Source organism: Diplotaxodon limnothrissa, linkage group LG18 (genome assembly GCF_057381915.1).
Source record: "Diplotaxodon limnothrissa isolate DT_005_m linkage group LG18, D_limnothrissa_male_GT1.1, whole genome shotgun sequence".
Taxonomy (NCBI): Eukaryota; Metazoa; Chordata; class Actinopteri; order Cichliformes; family Cichlidae; genus Diplotaxodon; species Diplotaxodon limnothrissa.
The window spans coordinates 19,295,576-19,313,086 of NC_140613.1; the positions used below are offsets into that span (position 1 = coordinate 19,295,576).

Sequence of the window (17,511 nt, forward strand, 5' to 3'; positions counted from 1 at the left end):
ATGCTAAATGTTCGTCTCGCACTTCTATGTCTTTTTTTCTGAGTAAAGTCTTGCTGGGATTTCTGCTTGGCCTATTGTTGTTGTACTGGCCATGTGTTTGGCTGAAAGTTATTAATTAGCAGAAACAAATTAGTGAAAGACTGAAAGACACAGATTAAAGAAACTTCTTTCAGATGAACAACCACTGTGCAGCAGTTCTTTCTTCACTGCATGTTATCACAGTTCTTCCTGTGAACATTTGTTTACACGTTCCTTGATAAATGGATCACTGTGTGCAGTGTGGAGCACACAGTCATCAGTGGCCTGAGGTTGTATTATTTGCTGTAGAATTGAATCCATTTCTTGGTCCCATCTTTGCTCTGAAACAGCCCTGAAATGGGGGAAAGACTGGTTGCAGGAATAGCCAATGAACAGAGCCCAATGGTCCTGAAAGACAAGGCAATTTGGCCAGAGTGATGGGAATAATGAGAAAAGCATCGTGATGTTGCCTGAGTCCAATTTAGAAGGTAGGGAAGCAGGGAGACTGAGAGAGAGAGACACTGGGAGAAAGAAGCAGATGCGAGGATGGAGAAGGAATAAAGGAATGCGAGCGATGGGAGAGAGAGAAAATGAGCGATCACCCACGCAAGAAAGCATGGTATTGGTTTTATGTTCATGTTGAGGTGGCTGCACATTAACCTGTGCAAATGGAAGTTGTGGCTTTACTTCCATAGGGTTAGCCAGGAGGGGATAACAGGGGTTCTTCCAGAAAAAGAGAGTAAGAAATAAATGATGGCAGAGGAGAGAAATGTCAGTTTTTCCATCTCTACAGCATGTGCACTGTAAAAAAAAACGTGCTGTTTTTACAGGAAAACCCTGGCAGCTGGGGTTACCAGGGACTTCCTGTAAAAACGCTTTACAGATGCAACTTGTAAATTGATTTACAGTGAATGAATCTCAGATTAAAACTGTTAAATCTACAGGAAAAAGAAGTTAATTTCACACATAGATGTAAAAGATACAGGAAATAGTGTATTTATATATCACAAGTAATAAATGCTTTTTGTGGATCCATAAACTGCAAAATTAACAGGGAAATATCGTACAAAGAACTAATTTAAAATGGTAGAACTACAGTGAAACTGTGCATATTAAATGGAGCTGCTCTGTAAATTATACATAAAATCTATGCTGAATATTATATGTTTTAATGTAAAATTTTAACCATAACCCAGCAAATTTCTTACTGCTACGCCTACACCCAAACATGCAAAAATACATCTTGAGAAAACACAAGAGAGGAAAATATCACTTTTGGGAAATTTATTTTGCAGCCACATTAGCAAAATGACAGCAAATGGATCCATTTTTCCAACTAACACAATATGCAAGGCACACAGCAACTACACAATTCAATCAAAATATAGGCTATAAAAGCTGTGGAACATTCCTGCAAAGCAAGAACCATGTTCATGAAACAAGCATTTGTTAGACCCTCCACCAGAAAAAGTTAACTAACCTGTTAAGACTTTAAAACAAAAAACACATATTGTGTCAAAAATGATCATAATCACCGTGCAACGCAACACGCACCCTGCTGTCACCACAACCATGGCCCTGGTCAGAAAACATCAGCAAAACCACGTGGTGAAACAAACCTACACATGTGGTCTAGAAACACTGCAGTAGCAGCATGTTGTTTTTTTCTTTTCTTATGTAAATAAAGAACATTCCTACAAAGAAAGAACATCTTCATGAATTGGCTTCATGCATTCGACCAGTAAAAGGTTCCAGTACACATTGTGGAACAAAATTAACAAAGTAAAACTAACAGTCCACAGAGAGTCAAGATTTAGGCTTAGCGCCACTCGTGGTCGGCGAGATCCTGAATCAGGGTGAGGACTCGAGGGTTCACACTGAGACGACGCTTTGAGTTTTTGTTCTCTACTTTGGTTCCTTTTTCTGGGTTTATGGAGAAGAAACACCTGTAGAATAACAATCATATAAAAGTTTATTAAGCATTTTTATAATTGATCAGTTAAAATACACGTACAAAGTAAGTAAAAATTAAGTATATACATATATATACACAGTCATGGCCATGACCACGTTCAAGACAAAGTATAACCAAAATGCTGTGGGGAAGTGAACAATGCATGGTCAAAAGTATTGGCACCCTTCACGAGTGTCTTCTGCAGTGATATGTCACACTTTAGCATTGTTAAAATCCAAAGCAAAGGTTATAGGTAGTCAGACGTCAGTTGACGCTTGGTCTAGCCCTGAGTCTCGGCCAGGCTTGGACCCGGATTCAGACTGTTAATGTATTTAAAAAAAACAAACAAAAAAAAAAACAACAACAACAAAAAACAGAAAAAAAACAACTGAAACCGGCTCCAAAGCCGACCGAGACTCAGAGCCAGACCTGGACTCGAACCACATCAAAGCCAGACTCCAGATCCCAGAGTCTCAGTTATGAGAAATAACAAAGCCATATTTGTTCACCTCTGAAGAAACTCTAAAGTGGAAGCCAGCTCAGATGGATAATGGATGTTGAAATTGTAGTAGCTCCCGAACATGAGGCACAGTGCAGAAATGAAGGAGGATATGTTTGTGCTGACGAGGTTCCGATCAACACTCAGCATGTATCTTCTTGAGGAATAGCAGGACTGTCCTGTGAACAAATTATTTAACAGGTTATATCAATAAACACGGCAGTCACATGACATTCTATAAAAAGTGCACTTAAAAAAAAAAAAAGAAGAGAGAGCTATGAAACAGACTTACCACACACGATAATAGTGGGTGTCAGAGGCACTTGCTCCAGTTGTACCTCATCTGCCAGACATGTATCTTCAACACAGAGAAGCATGGACTCCTCCTTCTCTTCAAAGTAGCTGAGCAGAAGCAGGACCATCTCTTTCACATCATCTGAGCAGCCACTCTGCGGTCCCCGCATCCTCTGAAGCCTTGCATAAGTCTGAAGGAACACCTTGCTTTTGCTGACAGCAACTGTGGTCAAGTAGTCCAGTAGCCTTTTCCCCTTCAAATCCAAATTACGTGTGAATGTCTCTTTGAGGTCAATCCCAGTAAGTTCCTTGAAGTGGACAGACATGCCAAGTTCATCAAACCAAAACGGCCACTCCTCCCTAAGGCATTTGATACTTTTCCCCTGATTGACATGCAGACGTTGTGTGTAGTAAGTGGACTTCATTAGACTTTTTACCTCTTCTGGATTGGTGTCAGCTTGCTGGAACATCACCTTGAGTTTTTCCATCTTTTGCTGTTGGCTCTCTGGAGTTTCTTCAAGAGGCAGAAATTCTACATTCCATTTAATGCACCCGTATGTATCCTGCATGGCTGCTCTTTCTTCTAAAGGGATCTCGTCTGTGTGGTCTGAGTCAGTCTGATGTTTTCTTTTTCTTATTTTGGGTGTTGAAGTGCGCCTTACATTTTCAATTCTGTTCTGCAACTGTTTGACAAGTGAAAGGTAGCCTGCGCCAACAATCTCACCCTCTATTAAATCTTGCAGAGAATTGGGATATTTTGCCACCATTTTTCTTGCAACGTCAATTGAATGTTTTCTACCTACATGAGGGCATTTTTCCATCATCTCAGTCACAACAATCCGGACCATTTGCCTCCTCAGTTTTGGGCGAGGCCTTTTCCCCCTCTCAAGAAAATGCATCACTTCTGCAGGAAGTTTACTCCATGGAATTTCAAAGTTGTCATCCCATTGTGTGTCACATCCTGGGCTGCTGGAAGAGGTCGACGATAGACTTTGGGGTGAAAGTGAGAGCAATGACAGCGACTGGGTTGATGAGGCTTCCACAGATGATAGCGAGCTGTTCTCTGGAGTTTGGTCTTTAAATTACAAAACAAATACAATTATGATTCACACTGTATGTCTGTTCATGACCATCTCTGCTTTTGAGTTTGAATAGTTGTTTGTTGTTTTTACTTACATTTCTGTTTCCAAGCAGAAAGAAGCTTTCTTGCTTGTACAGGTCTTAATGCTGTCATCAAATCTGCCTCCGTTACGAAGCGTAGATCATCACTTGTCTCAACTCCAATGGACTGCAAGTGCTCCTCCAGGATGTTTTTGTTCACAGCTTGAAGTTCTGGTAGGACTTCCGTGATGGCGACATCTAGGAAGGTTCGCTCTGAGTCACTCATACTTGCACTGAAGAAGAAATGCCACATCCAAACAAAATAGAAAATCACATACAGTTCATACACTTGATGGAGCAGGGTGTGGATTACGTGACACTTATATTAATGTTAAACTATTTACAGTGAGAAGTGAGCTATTAGTTGGACATTATTTTGCCACAATACTATGCTTTAGTGGAATGACTCTGTATTCTTGAAGAATGTATGATACCAAAGGATAGAAATCAGGCAGGTCATTAATGTTGATACACTGTAACCCAAGACTGTCCTTTGTCACAGAATACAGATGGTATTCTGAGAGGAAGATGCCTTTGTGGATATCCATTAGAACATACACAGATGTGTCATTTTGAATCAAGATGAGTAGAAGTTCACCAAACTCCATACACTCGTCATTTCTGTACACAAGAAACTGTCCCTTTTTATATGCAGTGCCCTTGTACTGAATGTCTGTGGTAACTGTGGTATTGCTTTCTGAAAAAGCTAACTCCCTGACCGCATGCTGAATAGTGTCACTGTAGAGGTTGGGATAAAACGCACAGCTCTCCTTGACTTGCAGCAGTTCACGGCATTCTTGCCCTGCTAAAAGATAAGCCATCTGATGACGTGTTGACAAAGTTTGACAAATATTTTTGAAGCTTTTCAAGTGTCTGGCACATCTTTTGAAGTAACTGTGTTTACATTCAAACCTAAGCGTCCATAACCTCATCAATGGACCAAATTTCAACAACAGTGCTGAATAATGGCGCAAATAGTGGTGCTTGGGTTTTAGTTTAATTCCAGGAAACAACATCTCTCTCATCTCCAAATATTCTTGGATCAAAATGTCAGCGAATGCTATCTGGGACAAGGAAATGCTCTGAGCACAAATAAGATCCACAATGTCTTTCAACTGGAGAGCTAACTGCCATACTTCATCCTCATGGTTTTGTACTTTGTCACCAATCAAAACTGGCAGCAATCTCAAAAGGTTCCAGTTTTGAACGGCTTGCCCTGATAATTTGGATCCGTCAGGTTTGACAGTACATGGCTTTGTAAGTGCTTCGGATCCTTTATATTTAAACTGTTTAATGCGTCTGTTTAAAAGGGAGTATGTGAACCATTTTTTATTTTTTATAATGTTCTTCAGGTACAGTGCTAGATCATATGACACAACTCCTTCAAAGAGGTCATGACCTAGACAAGGTGGGAGACCAGGCTGGGATACGTGAAAAGACTGAAGGGTATTGAAGATGCAGTTTACCTTTATTCCTCTGACGTCTTGGATAGTTTCAGACTGGAGATCAGCAACAGCCGCGTCATATGTCTCTGGAGTGCGTGGAGGACCACAGGCATTCGGATCAGCATAAAACTCACTTCGTGTTACTTCACAGTACCTGCAAAAATATTGAGAGCAGCTGAAGTTTTCTGTAAACCCTCCTATGCAATGAGAACCCAAGTTGTCCCCAGCAATACAGTAAAGACCCCCTTTTACAGTTTCTCCATCTACATCTATTCCATCTGTCTCCAAAGATTTCAGATCTGCCAACAACTCTGAGAAAACTTTGGCTATTCCAAAACGCTTGAAGTCATTCTCAACACACAACAAGACTAAAAACATGTTATCTGTATTTGAACGCAAATGAATGGGTAAATTTGCTAATGACAGATAGACTGCAAGAAGTTTGTGCGTCTTTTTAGCAGAACCCAGGGGATTCACTACCTCAAATGAATCTTGGTACAAAATCAGTTTGAGGCTTTCAGGGTTTTCATTAAAGAACTGGTGACATTTGAAAATTTTGCCATCATATAAATCCTTAAAAATTTCTACATCAGGACCCCCAAACTGTTGTGACTGTGTATTCCTCCATAACTGTGACTCTAAAAAGCTCTTCAGGGTTTCTCCAACTGGTATGTAGTAAGCACATTTTTCTGTCATGTTTTCATCCATTCCCAATGGCACTTTCTTGGGTTCTGTGTATTTAAACATTTTTTTGAATGTTTGATTTCTGGTGTGTGTTGTTCCTAGTTGTCCCTGATGGCAAGCAGAGAACAAATCTGACTCTTTAATGCAGTCACAGATTTTAGTGACTGCTTCATCTGATAGGTTCATTTCATTTTTTAGTAAACAACTTACCTTATTAATTGTGTAGGCTTGACCCAATTCGTGCACATTCTGCATTTCCTCAGCAATACTCTGTATAGTAGAGGCAGGAATTAGCAGCTGTCCTTGCAGTTTAAGGTAAAAGAGACACATGTTTCTGAGATAAGAATGACTATCCTTCTCTGGCATATCACTGGCTGAACTAGCAGATGCCATGGTTTCATGTGTGTTTTCTGAATATTCTGTACTGTCATTTGGGGGCTGAGGACGAGATTCCTTGTACATGTCATCAATACCATCTGGAGAACAAGCTTTATGCTTCCTACACATGTGAGAAGTAAATGATGACTTTTTTGTAAACATATGCTTACAACCACTTACTGGACATGACACAGACCTGCCCTCTGCAATATGATCGATTAAGTGAGACACTAGCTCTTTCACTGTTTGAAAATGGCGGGCACATAATGAAACCGCACATTTTAAATCTGCAACAAGAGCTTTAGGAGTAGCTTGAAGTGCAGGTGCATTGTGCACACGATAAAAATGCCCCTTGAAAGCAGAGTACGTGGTGAATGTTTGGCTGCAATTGGCGCCAACACATTTAAAAATACAACAAGGCTCATTCTTATGCACTCTGCAATGTAGTACATAGCCTCTTAATGTGACCAATACCTTTTTACAAAAGACGCAGATGATCATTTTTAGTATTTCAAAAGTTTGCCTGTGCTTTTCAGCTGAACTAGCATGCTAGCGCTAGGTTATGAGCATTGGTCTAAATATCAACTGGTGCTTTTATCTCGAAAAAACGTCGCCAAGATATTGAACTTACCGTGCAGACTTTCTGACGAACAAACACAGATCCTCAAAAAACACTTGAAATCGTATGTTTGTAATTTGTCCTAACAACGTAGTTGCTGAAAGTTCGACATTTTCTTCTCTAGTGCTGGCTCGTTAGCTAAGTTCGTGAACTAGGCGCTCTTCTCCTCCCGCCCTCACGTCATTATCCAATCAGAGACGAGCTTCAGATGCACATTCAAAATTAGGCGCGCTCAGTGCAACGTGAGTGGCCTGAAGTAGCTTACAGCTCTGTGGAGATGAGGCACCATAGAGATCCTATGGGAGGCACTGTAAGTTTGTTTAGCCTGTAATAATGAGACATTGCTGACCTAACCCAAAAAAGTATTCTAGTCTAAGTATCACATTGCAATTAAAAGAAACATAAAGAATACAAGCATTATGACAGAAGCATTACTTAGTCGTTAAATAATAATTTCTTATTGGTTACCCTACAATAGGCTGCAAATAGCCCGAATGATTTAAGAAAAAAACATGATGTAAACAATTTTAATTGTATATTTTTATATAGCCTATAAATGGAGAGGCAACCTCTCAGGTTCACAATGACATCTTCTGTGAAAACATTTTTATTAGTCCTATCCATGACTTTGCATCATTTCATGAATCATGTTAAAAGTAGGCCCAGTACATCCATGCAGTTGTAAAGTGACTTATAGGTCATGTGTTTTTAAGAAAAACTGACTAAAACTGTGATTTTTACAGTATTTGCATGTCAAATTAACATGATTGTTTGGTTATGAGTATTACGGTGTTTCACTGTTTTTATTCACAGTATTTGTAGTTTTAACCAATAAATTTGATTATAATCACACATTCATGTTGTAAATATAACAGGAACATTCTGTTTAAAGGTTTACAATAATTCACTGTGATCGAAACAGGAAAGTTGTGTTTTGGGGTTTACTATACATTTCTGTAGGGGTTTTACATGGTTTTTATGTCAATTTCACTGCCCTTTTTCACAGTGTGGCTTTCAGTCTGAAAATCAGCATCTCCGGACGAATGGAATTACTTCACAGTGCGGAAGAAATGACTTTCAGGGATAAAGAAAATCCTCAGAGAAAGAGAGAAAATGAAATCCCTGTTAGTGAGATAAAAGAAGATGGTGAAAGTGACAACTGGAGATAATAAAAAACGAGAGAAGCAAAAAAGAGGAGATGGACCGGGATAGAGCAAAGGTGATTTTTCTGAATGAGGTGAATAAAATCATGAGGGGGAGAAAAGTCGGGGGGAAAAAACGTTGTCGCCTTCATCCTCTCCTCACCGACTCCATGTTGTAATGTAGCGGTGTGTTACTGAAGAGCACCGGCAACATTTCAGCAGATGGATGTGTTGTGCCCCCTGATAGCAGTTCAGGCCTGAGTCTAGCATCCAGTCTGCTGCACCTTAAAGCAGAGGAGGGCTTGATCACAGTGTCTCTCTACGCCGATGTGTCTCTGTGTCTTATAAGCTAGGGAGGCCCCAGAGATCACCAGGGCTGGATTACAGAAGGCGATTGCTTCATAAACACTTTCACTGTCCTCCTCTGGACAGCTGTAAAGGGATAGTGACAGTCAACTGCTCCCAGGCCTGATTTATCTGTTCTCGTGAAGCCCCGGAGGCTTCCACAGACGAAGGAGACCACATGCACAGATTGAGACATACAGGGCAGACAGCAAACACTTATTCAGGAGGCAACAGTCTAAAAAGCCCCGTGGCCATGGAACGAGAGCGGCAGACACACACACACACACACACGCACCCACACATGCAGAGTTAATGAAGCTTTCCAGTACGCATCCCTTCCATAATCCAACAGGGATGTTAATCTCCTGTGGGTCCCTAACTGCTAAAACACACAGATACACACACCTACACACACATTTTTTTTTTCTGAGAGACTCTATGATCGTGAGGGGAGTGTGGGAAGTGAGGCATTCAGTGGCTGCTTCCCGTTTCATGGTGCAGCTGGCTGGATGAGAGAGGCTTGTTCAGCTGCGTGCTCCTTCTCTTCAACTTTCTTTTTCATATCTCTTGAACCGTCTTCTGTTGGTTCTCATGTTTTGTTTTATTTCATTATTACATCCCTGTAATCATTTTACTTTCACTCCTGTCTGTAATTACATCTTGTTATTTTTGTAGCATGCTATTTCTTTCTGTGCACACTCTCCCCCCCTTTTCCCTTGTGTTCCTATAGTTTCTAATACTTCATCTTCTTCAAATCTTTCACTTTTCCCCCTAAAATAATAACTGGTATAAATTATGAAAAAAGTGGGTTCATGCAGAACCTTACAAGGCGCTCAAGTGTAAATGCAGGTGGTGCAACATGTTTTAAGAGAAAACCCACGGGAGCGAGAACGCCACGAGTCGTTGTAAATTTTGCTATCCGCTCAGTAAAGAGCTGCAAGCACAACACTCGCACAATTCATGGCTCGGTTCACTCATCCGCGGTGAGGGAATCATAATGGATGAGGCAGGGAGTAGCGCTTACAGCGGCTGTTGATACTGTTGCACTAATAACAACCTGTTGTGTTTTTTGTTGCTCACATAGAAAGACAGGTTTTCACACCTCCAGTGTAAACTAAGAATAAGCTGTACAGCACTGCAGGACTCTGTGTGAGTCTGTTGACATCAAAGTTCAATATTAAGCACAATATGTTTTTAAAAAAAATATCTGCAGTTTGAATGACCAAACAACAGCAATAATAATCCTTGGGAAAAGTACAGCCGAGTGTTTGCAACTACCTACTGCAACTACCCAAATATAGCAACAGCTCATTCTTAAGCTACTGTACTGGCTTGGGCGATGTGTTGTTTCACTATCATTTGTACAAAACTGTTTATTTGAAATCCATGTGTAATAAATGGATATGAATCTGTGGGTCGAAATAGTCATCAGAAAAATATGTTTTCTATTCCTGTTAACAAAAGTAATATTTGCTATGAAAAACTAGACTGTCTTTCAGTTCTAAGTTTTTACATGTCAGGGCATGATAAAGAACTTCAGATGAACAATAAGACGCGACATATAACAATATATCATTATTATTAACAGAAACTAAAGAGAAGTCAAGAGTTAGCATGTAAAAAAAAAAAAAAACTAGGCACAGCCCAGCTTCTATGAGAACCAAGGAAAAATGTTTTGTTCAGTTCAACTTTTTTTGTGATTTCCTTCCTGTTTGGAGTCAGAAAAGAGGCCACCCAAACACATGAGATATCATTGGAGAGGTCAGGATGCTCACTGTTGAGCACATCAGGACTTAGTAGGGTAGCTCAAATAAGTAAAAAGATATAGAACAAATACGAATGTCTATTAAAGAGGGCATCCAAGTGACTTCTTAAGTCTCAGCTGACTGCAGGTTTTCCCAAACTTTCAAACTGCACATTTGCATAATGACTGAAACTAGCACCACTAGCGAACAATGAGCTGTGTTCGCCAGCGATGCTAGTTTCGGCCCCTTAGATACGAGGTTTTCTCCTGGCAACACAGTTCAGTCTTTTTCTAATTATGCTGTCATAACATTAGATTTTCAGTGTATTGCTTTTACTTTCGCAGAAAGGACGTACTCATGTTTTTTTCACACACTGCTTCTGCATTTTGGCACAGTTCTTAATAACATGCTATGTTTTTTTTATCATGTTATTTTTATCATGTCCTCATGTGTAAAACAATAGGAAACAATAGGCTTTGGTTTTATAGCAACTCATATCGCATCGAAAAAAAAATTTATTAAGTATTCCCAGGTTTGTTATTTAACCAGTGTGAAATACAGTCTGAAATACAGGTGAATGGATAAAAAGCAAAAAAAAAAAAAAAAGCTGCCTCATAGATGAAAGAAAGTCCCAGCTTTCTTAGTCAGATAAAAACTTTTCTGACACATTACACTGTGTGAGAGTCACGACACAGTCACATCAGGATCTAGTTCAAAAAAACAAAACAAAGGGTCTTCTTTCTCCTACCGTCAGTGGCTATGCTATTACACAAACATGCTTGTTAACTTGGTCTGCAAGCTCCTCTAAAGGATGAATAATATAACGGCACCTGAATATATTATACGTTCAGTGTGGGTGGGTCAACAGGTTCAATTAATGCTTGAATAAGAGCCAAAATCAGCAAGAGGTGTGATCTAAGCAGAGCCATTGGAATAAATGCCAGTGAACATCATGTGGTGCAGCAGTTTTTCTTTTTTAAAAATAAAAAGTACTGAGAGAGGTCTAAGGAAAACAGCAAGGAGAGACACAGAAAAGCAAAATAAAGCTCCCTTATACATCTCAGGATGGTTCAGTTTCCATTGTCTGCTCTGTCGCATATGGCAAAACCAGAAAAAAAAGAGAAATATCCTCATACAGAAACATAATGTATGTTCAGATTTGAAAGGATCACCTTTAAAACCTGGGGAATACACAAAAGAGGTTAAGTAAGATTTTAAGTAAGAATGTGATCAGAAGCATGAGCATTACCTAATCAAGGCACCAAGCAGCATTGACACCCTTACACTGTGATTGAGTGACTTGCTGTCTTCAAACACAAATTGCAGTAGCCCCAACGGAAAACACTGCAGTAAACTTCCTTTATTGTAGTCGAAACTTATGAGTGATGAGTTACAAAAATAGGTTTAGTTAATTAACCATGCCTCAGTGGTTCGTAATGAAAACAGTTCTGTATATTGTAAATATTGTAGAAACTTGTGTGACAAATCGAGTTCTATAGCACAGATTGTAAACGTTTGAGCTAATATCAGAGAAAGAGAGAGAGATCCTTTGTTAGCTCACTTGAGAGTATGTGGATATTCTCTGATTTTACTTTGGCTTCTCCGAGTCTGTTGGAGCAGCTGGTGATCTTCCCAGGACATCTTATTAGATCCAAAATGCTATTTTTAGTGAAAAGGGTAGAGGTTGGGTTCAGAAGATGAAGACTTCTACTGACAAGGCCAAGTGTTGTATCACTTTGTGGAAATCTGGCTAGAGGTGCTAAATTGATTATCACATCACTCAAGCGAACATTAAGCCTGCAATATTTTCTGCACTGCCTATTCAGCCAGGGTAGCAACTTGGATATGCTGGAGCCTGTTGAAGATGATATTGGATAAGAGGCTAAGAACAGGCATTCACATTTCCATATATCTATCCATCCATCCATCCATCCAGTAGGTATTGGGGTGGGGGGTAGGGTCGGGGGTGGGGGGGTATGTATCGTTAGTATTGCAATTTTTTGCATGGCAATATTGTATTGATACAGGATCATCAACTATAAGGGCTCATCACATCTAGTAGAAGGCAATCTTTCTGCAACTAGTTGCACTCTGACTTGGACTGACTGCGGCCACTCTCAAAGAGATTTTCGAAGGTTGGTAAATGATCGCTGCCTAGTTTATAAATGCTGAATGAGTCTTTATCAATGAGTGTAACTCCAGGGGATTTGACTCGATTGACTGTAACTATTTACCAGTGTTAATTGCTGTATTACCAGAAACAGCTTGTCCCTGATTCAAACATAGGCTGGTAACAAACAGTGTCAAATGACAACATTTATGGCAGGTTTTAGTGGCAGTGATGGTTGCTTTACACAACTCAAAAAAAGAAAAACAACTGAAGTGTAACACTAACAAATATAATTTTAAGGATATAATTAGCAGTTGGAAAAAAATTGTAGTATATATTGTTACAGTACTCAGCATATCACAAAATGTTAAAAATGGTAGATTCCCACAGCTATCCGTCCATTTTCATTTTAACACTTCATCACAGGGCTAACACAGAGAGACAGACAACCACACACTCTCACATCTGTACTGTTGGCCAATTTAGAATCAGCATTTAAATTAACAATCCTGTCTTTGGTCTGTGGGAGGAAACCAAAGCAAATGGGGAAGTATCATGCTGGCTCATGGACAACATACAGATTGCACCTGTAAGGCCCCAACACCTTCTTGCTGTGAGGTGAAAGTGTTATGCACTGCTCCAACTGTACCACCCACTGGCAGCCATTTATCATGCAAATACAAATAGATGCTATACATAGCACATGTTACAGTTTCAATCAAATGCTAAAACATCACAAGCAGGAGCTGTGCGGTGGAATGCAATCAAAAGACTGACGTATTTAATGTCAAAAAATGCAAAGAATATTTCAGTATTGCATTGCTTGAGTAAAATACTTAATATGTTTTTTGAAGGTGGGATATTTTGTCATGTACTGCTGGTAACAGCTGGTCTGGAGACTGTGAGATACACTTAACTCTGTATAATAATTTAATGATTCCGCTTTACAGTATTCATTAATCCTTTGTAAACATCATCTACATCATCTACATATTGATATGTGTCATAGTTTGATTATTATGTCTTAAAACCAAGATACAGTTTTGCCATTTACCAGCTCCAGCTTCAATATCTACTAAATATGATTAAAGGACTGTTTCTAAATAATGGGATAAGTATCTCAGTGTAATTACACTATGCATTTTTAGATTCAGTTCTCTTTTTATGTTGACTCGGTTGCTCATAAACCCCATTGTGGATGAAAGGGAGAGATATTGTCAAGGATTCAAACATTCACCTCAGAGAGAAGTTTAATCTAACAGAGATGAAAAAAGTTAGAAAGACGAGATCAAAGCAACTTTTTTTTTAACATCAAACTCATAAGCTTGCTGGCTTTTGTGATTCATTTTATAGCGCTAGATATTTTGTAGCGGCCTCCTTTGTGTAGGCTGATTTTACCTTTTCCTTTGTGACATTGCATAAAGTGCCCTGATGGTTTTTATTATAATTGGAACAGGCAGTTTCATTTCAGCCTCGCAGGGGGTGAACTCACCCAATTTCACTGAAGAAAATCACCAGGTAATACATGATGTGACAGCATTGTTTCAGAGCTTCCTCAAAGCCATAAAATTTATATTCTCCTAGATGAACGAAATAGTTAGCGGTAAGGAAATGGCTTTGATCTTACATGCACATGCGCTCATATTTTCCTGTGAAGCTGAAGAAATATTTTTTAAACTTCCACTTTAGGCTTCTATTATACAGAAGAATTAAAAACACTTTATATTTGACATAAAGTGTGTTTTTATGAAAATATACACATTTGTCAAACATTTTTTGAAGTACTTGTGCATACGGGGGCTTTCTGTGAGTGCATTGTGGATTTGAAAGCATGTGTATCATTGCTGTGTGGCTTTGTGTTTGCTTCTCTAAGTGCATATGTTCTCTCTCCTGGAAAAAAGTGAGTAAATTAAGCCTGTTTTACTGCCTAAAGCATGTCGATTCTCTTCAGTGTGAATGAGTGGGTCTGTATTTAATTGAGCTTCCGTGAAAAACCTTGTCTGTGCGGTAATGCTCGTGGGCATCAGCTTGCACCATGACCCTGGAACAGAAGTATACTCTTGTGACTTTGAACCTCTTTCAAAGTTTTATTACTGCCAGCGTAAAAATATATATATGGGTTTGCTATTTGCCTTGAAGGATGAAACTCTGAATGCACACCCCAGACCTCTACCTTATTTGTTTATAGTAAGAGAAATGAAAATTTTTGTGATACTTCTGTGTCATTGTCCTTCTGTGTCATTGAACAGTCTGATATGTTGACACAAGTCATGCTGTTTATATTATAACATCGTGGTAAAGGTTGATCACGAGAGCTGCTTCCTGTCTTCCCTTTCTTAGGAACTGAATGAAATCCCTACATATGTAATGCCATTTGTCATTTTTTAAGAATGCGTCCGCCGTCCACTGAAGCTCGCCAATGGCATCCATCTTTGGCTAATGGCTGTGAACAAGACAGTTCCAGTTGGCTTTGTTCATCTCACTTTGTCATCATCTTCATGCTCATCGTTTCTGTGCTGAATTCACCAGTTAAATGGCTCCAGTCTTGTCGAGCAGTAGCTCCATGCTTGAAGGGAGGTTTCAAAGTACAAAAAAGTTCCATCTCTTCACCATAAAGTGAAGAGCGCTGGTTGGAAGTCAATTTCTGCAAGGCCAAAGTCATTTTTAAAAGTGCTAGAAGCACAGTGTGGAGCGAGGCGTGCTGGAAATGGTAACATATGACCAACCATTCTCCTCCTATGGAACCGTTTTGATAAACTGTGTGCGCTGTCGTGCTTTGTGTGAGTGTAGATCTTCACCACACATATAGAAAATCCCTTGCACATCTACTCAGGGTTTTTTGTCTCTGTCACAAAATGAAGGATGTGCTCAGGTAGATATGTGACTGTGTGACTAATCTTCAGTATAGAAGCAAATAGTCCGAGACACTGCGTATGCATTAATTCCAGAAAAAAAATCATTTTCTCTGAATGAGACAACTTTAAAGATGCTTGGCTCAAACGCACTGGGGGTCTCTCTGTTTTTCATTTATGTGCAAATACACTCATGTTTCAACATTTCCACCCTAAATGATCAAAAAAAAGAAGAAAAAAAGGCCTGAGCCAGTTAGGTGCGATAAGAACATTTCCATCTGTCTCTCACAAAAGGAGCCAGCTGAGAGCAATAGCCTGCTTCACCAACATGAGATTGTATTGTTGTGATAAAAGGTTTTTTGAATGCAGACAACACAGACTCGTTTTTAACTCCTTCCTTTCGCCCCCACTAACCACATATGTCTGTTAAAACTTAGGGGTAATGTGCGAATATCTACGGTCGAACATAAAATGAAAATGTGTTATTATTGTGACAAAACTAGCAGCTTTAAAATTGTGTTATTATTGTGACTAAACTAGCAGCTTTAAAATTAAACTTCAGTCCTGTCATGTCCCTGCTGATATCTGACAGTTTGCTTCGAGCATCTGCATCAGCTGTGCGGCTTTTATTCCAGTAGTTTCCCGTTCTCCCTCTTCTGCTCAACGGAGAGGGGATTACAGCAGCATCACTCAGACCGTGTCTCTGCTGAAATCCATGTATCAACCCTCTCCCTGAGCAATATTTCTGTATTGCTCCCAAGTGGGAAGATCAAATATTTGGTATTGCACAGTGAAATCCATTCAAAGGTTCTTAGCTGACTCCATAATCCCCGGAAGAGTTTCTTTTTCTCTATAAAGCCAATTATTTCACATCAGATCAAAGGCATTTATTTATCATTTACAGCGGATAAGCTGAAGGTACTACAACTACCCATTCGCTCACGTACAGCAGACAGAGAGATGCACAGACACAGGAGTAATTCCATACTTTTCTTTTCCTGAAACCTAATTTTTAATGATTCCCTGCTTCACTTCTTTCTCTTCTACTTCTTTGCTCCTTCGCAGTTTCCAGTGGATGGTACTGTTCACTCGGGCTGTCTCCGGCATGCCGATGGCACGACAGCATCACCAGGCCAGTGTGCCCACAACAAGCTGGATCCTGGTTTTGGCTCTGTTTCTCACTCTACAGGTGAATTAAAAAAAATATTCCTGTTGGTTTCTTTATTTGTTCTGTTTTCTGTTTTTTTTTTTTCTTTTTTCTTTTAATGAGTAGCACTGTTTTTTCACATTCATTGTTTATTTCCACTGAACTATTATTGGCAGTAATGTTAATCACTTGATTCTGGGCACAAATCCACTGAAATCCTGCCCTGGCCAGTTTGAATATCGAGAAGAAATAATGAGTTCGACTGCTTGCATTTCAGTTTGTTCCAGTTTCTTCTAGAAAGTAGACTGTTTCAGTTATTAAACTCAAAGTTTCACAGTTGACTGTCTTAGTTAATGTTGTGTTTGTCGAGCTTTCTGCTCCTGCGTTACACTTGTGCAGTTTTCTGTAATAAACAACAAAAAGAGGTTGAAATTCTCAGTGAAAGAGGTAGAAAGAGTGCGACAAAAGCAAGCTCCTCTTTTTCTTTTTTCCTTGACAGTGACAGCTGTCCCTGACATCTGCAGCTAGCTACCTAATTAAGCTAATGTTCTCTCCACCAGTTAGTAACTGACATCTTTTTTCCTTTCTCAGATTTCTTTTTAAAGAAAACGCTTTTTTGTATTTATTTGAGAGCTACAAACACAATACAGTGTTCAAGGATGAGGCTAAACCTGTATGGTCAAGTAAAAAGTAGGCATACACGACAACATTTGACAACCTCCCCTGTACTCTCAATGAGTTTTCACAGTTCACTATATGTCAAAAAAGATATGGTTTGACAACCATTAGAACAGATTGCTGGTTTTTCGAAGGGTAGCCCTAATAAGCTGTATAGGCAGAGATCACATTCACTAACTTAAAACAGAATAGAATAAAATAGAATTATGGGACAGGTATCGAAGGGGAAAAAACTTAAGACATGTTGCTATCATTCTTCAGTAAAGATGTAAGACATGTTCCAGTAATAGCTGTTTGATTTGTATTACCAAGATATGTTTTGTCAAACAGTTTGCTTTCTTTTAATTCTGTCCACTTGTTAGGTTTGACATCATTAGCTATGTCCGGGTACAAACCCTCCTTCAGTTCAGTAATAACCGAGATACTGAGGCACTGGGAAA

General features: G+C 39.4%; 2 protein-coding genes across 3 annotated transcripts in view; one reads left to right on the top strand and one right to left on the bottom strand.

Moving 5' to 3' along the window:
- Window positions 1-1,726: 1,726 nt before the first annotated feature.
- Window positions 1,727-3,386, bottom strand: LOC146613456 (uncharacterized). The gene is made up of 3 exons (XM_085378304.1): window positions 2,764-3,386; window positions 2,482-2,650; window positions 1,727-1,964 (listed from the first exon to the last, which is right to left on the bottom strand). The coding sequence occupies exons 1-3, from the start codon at window positions 3,332-3,334 to the stop codon at window positions 1,838-1,840; spliced, it is 867 nt and encodes a 288-aa protein (XP_085234430.1). The 5' UTR covers window positions 3,335-3,386; the 3' UTR covers window positions 1,727-1,837.
- A 12,935-nt stretch (window positions 3,387-16,321) lies between these two features.
- tnr (tenascin R (restrictin, janusin)) overlaps window positions 16,322-17,511 on the top strand; it is a 73,378-nt gene continuing 72,188 nt past the window's right edge. For both annotated transcript variants that reach the window (XM_085377761.1, XM_085377762.1), the window contains exon 1: window positions 16,322-16,435. In XM_085377761.1, coding sequence (XP_085233887.1) covers window positions 16,322-16,435 — 114 coding nt within the window. The remainder of the gene's footprint in view (window positions 16,436-17,511) is intronic.

Excerpts from the sequence above, each read along its gene's own strand:
- LOC146613456 (XM_085378304.1), bottom strand. The coding sequence starts at position 3,334 with ATGCAGGATACATACGGGTGCATTAAATGGAATGTAGAATTTCTGCCT. Across the intron at positions 2,651-2,763 it reads ACCCACTATTATCGTGTGTG|GACAGTCCTGCTATTCCTCA; the intron begins GTAAGTCTGTTT and ends ATTTGTTCACAG. Across the intron at positions 1,965-2,481 it reads ACTTTAGAGTTTCTTCAGAG|GTGTTTCTTCTCCATAAACC; the intron begins GTGAACAAATAT and ends GTTATTCTACAG.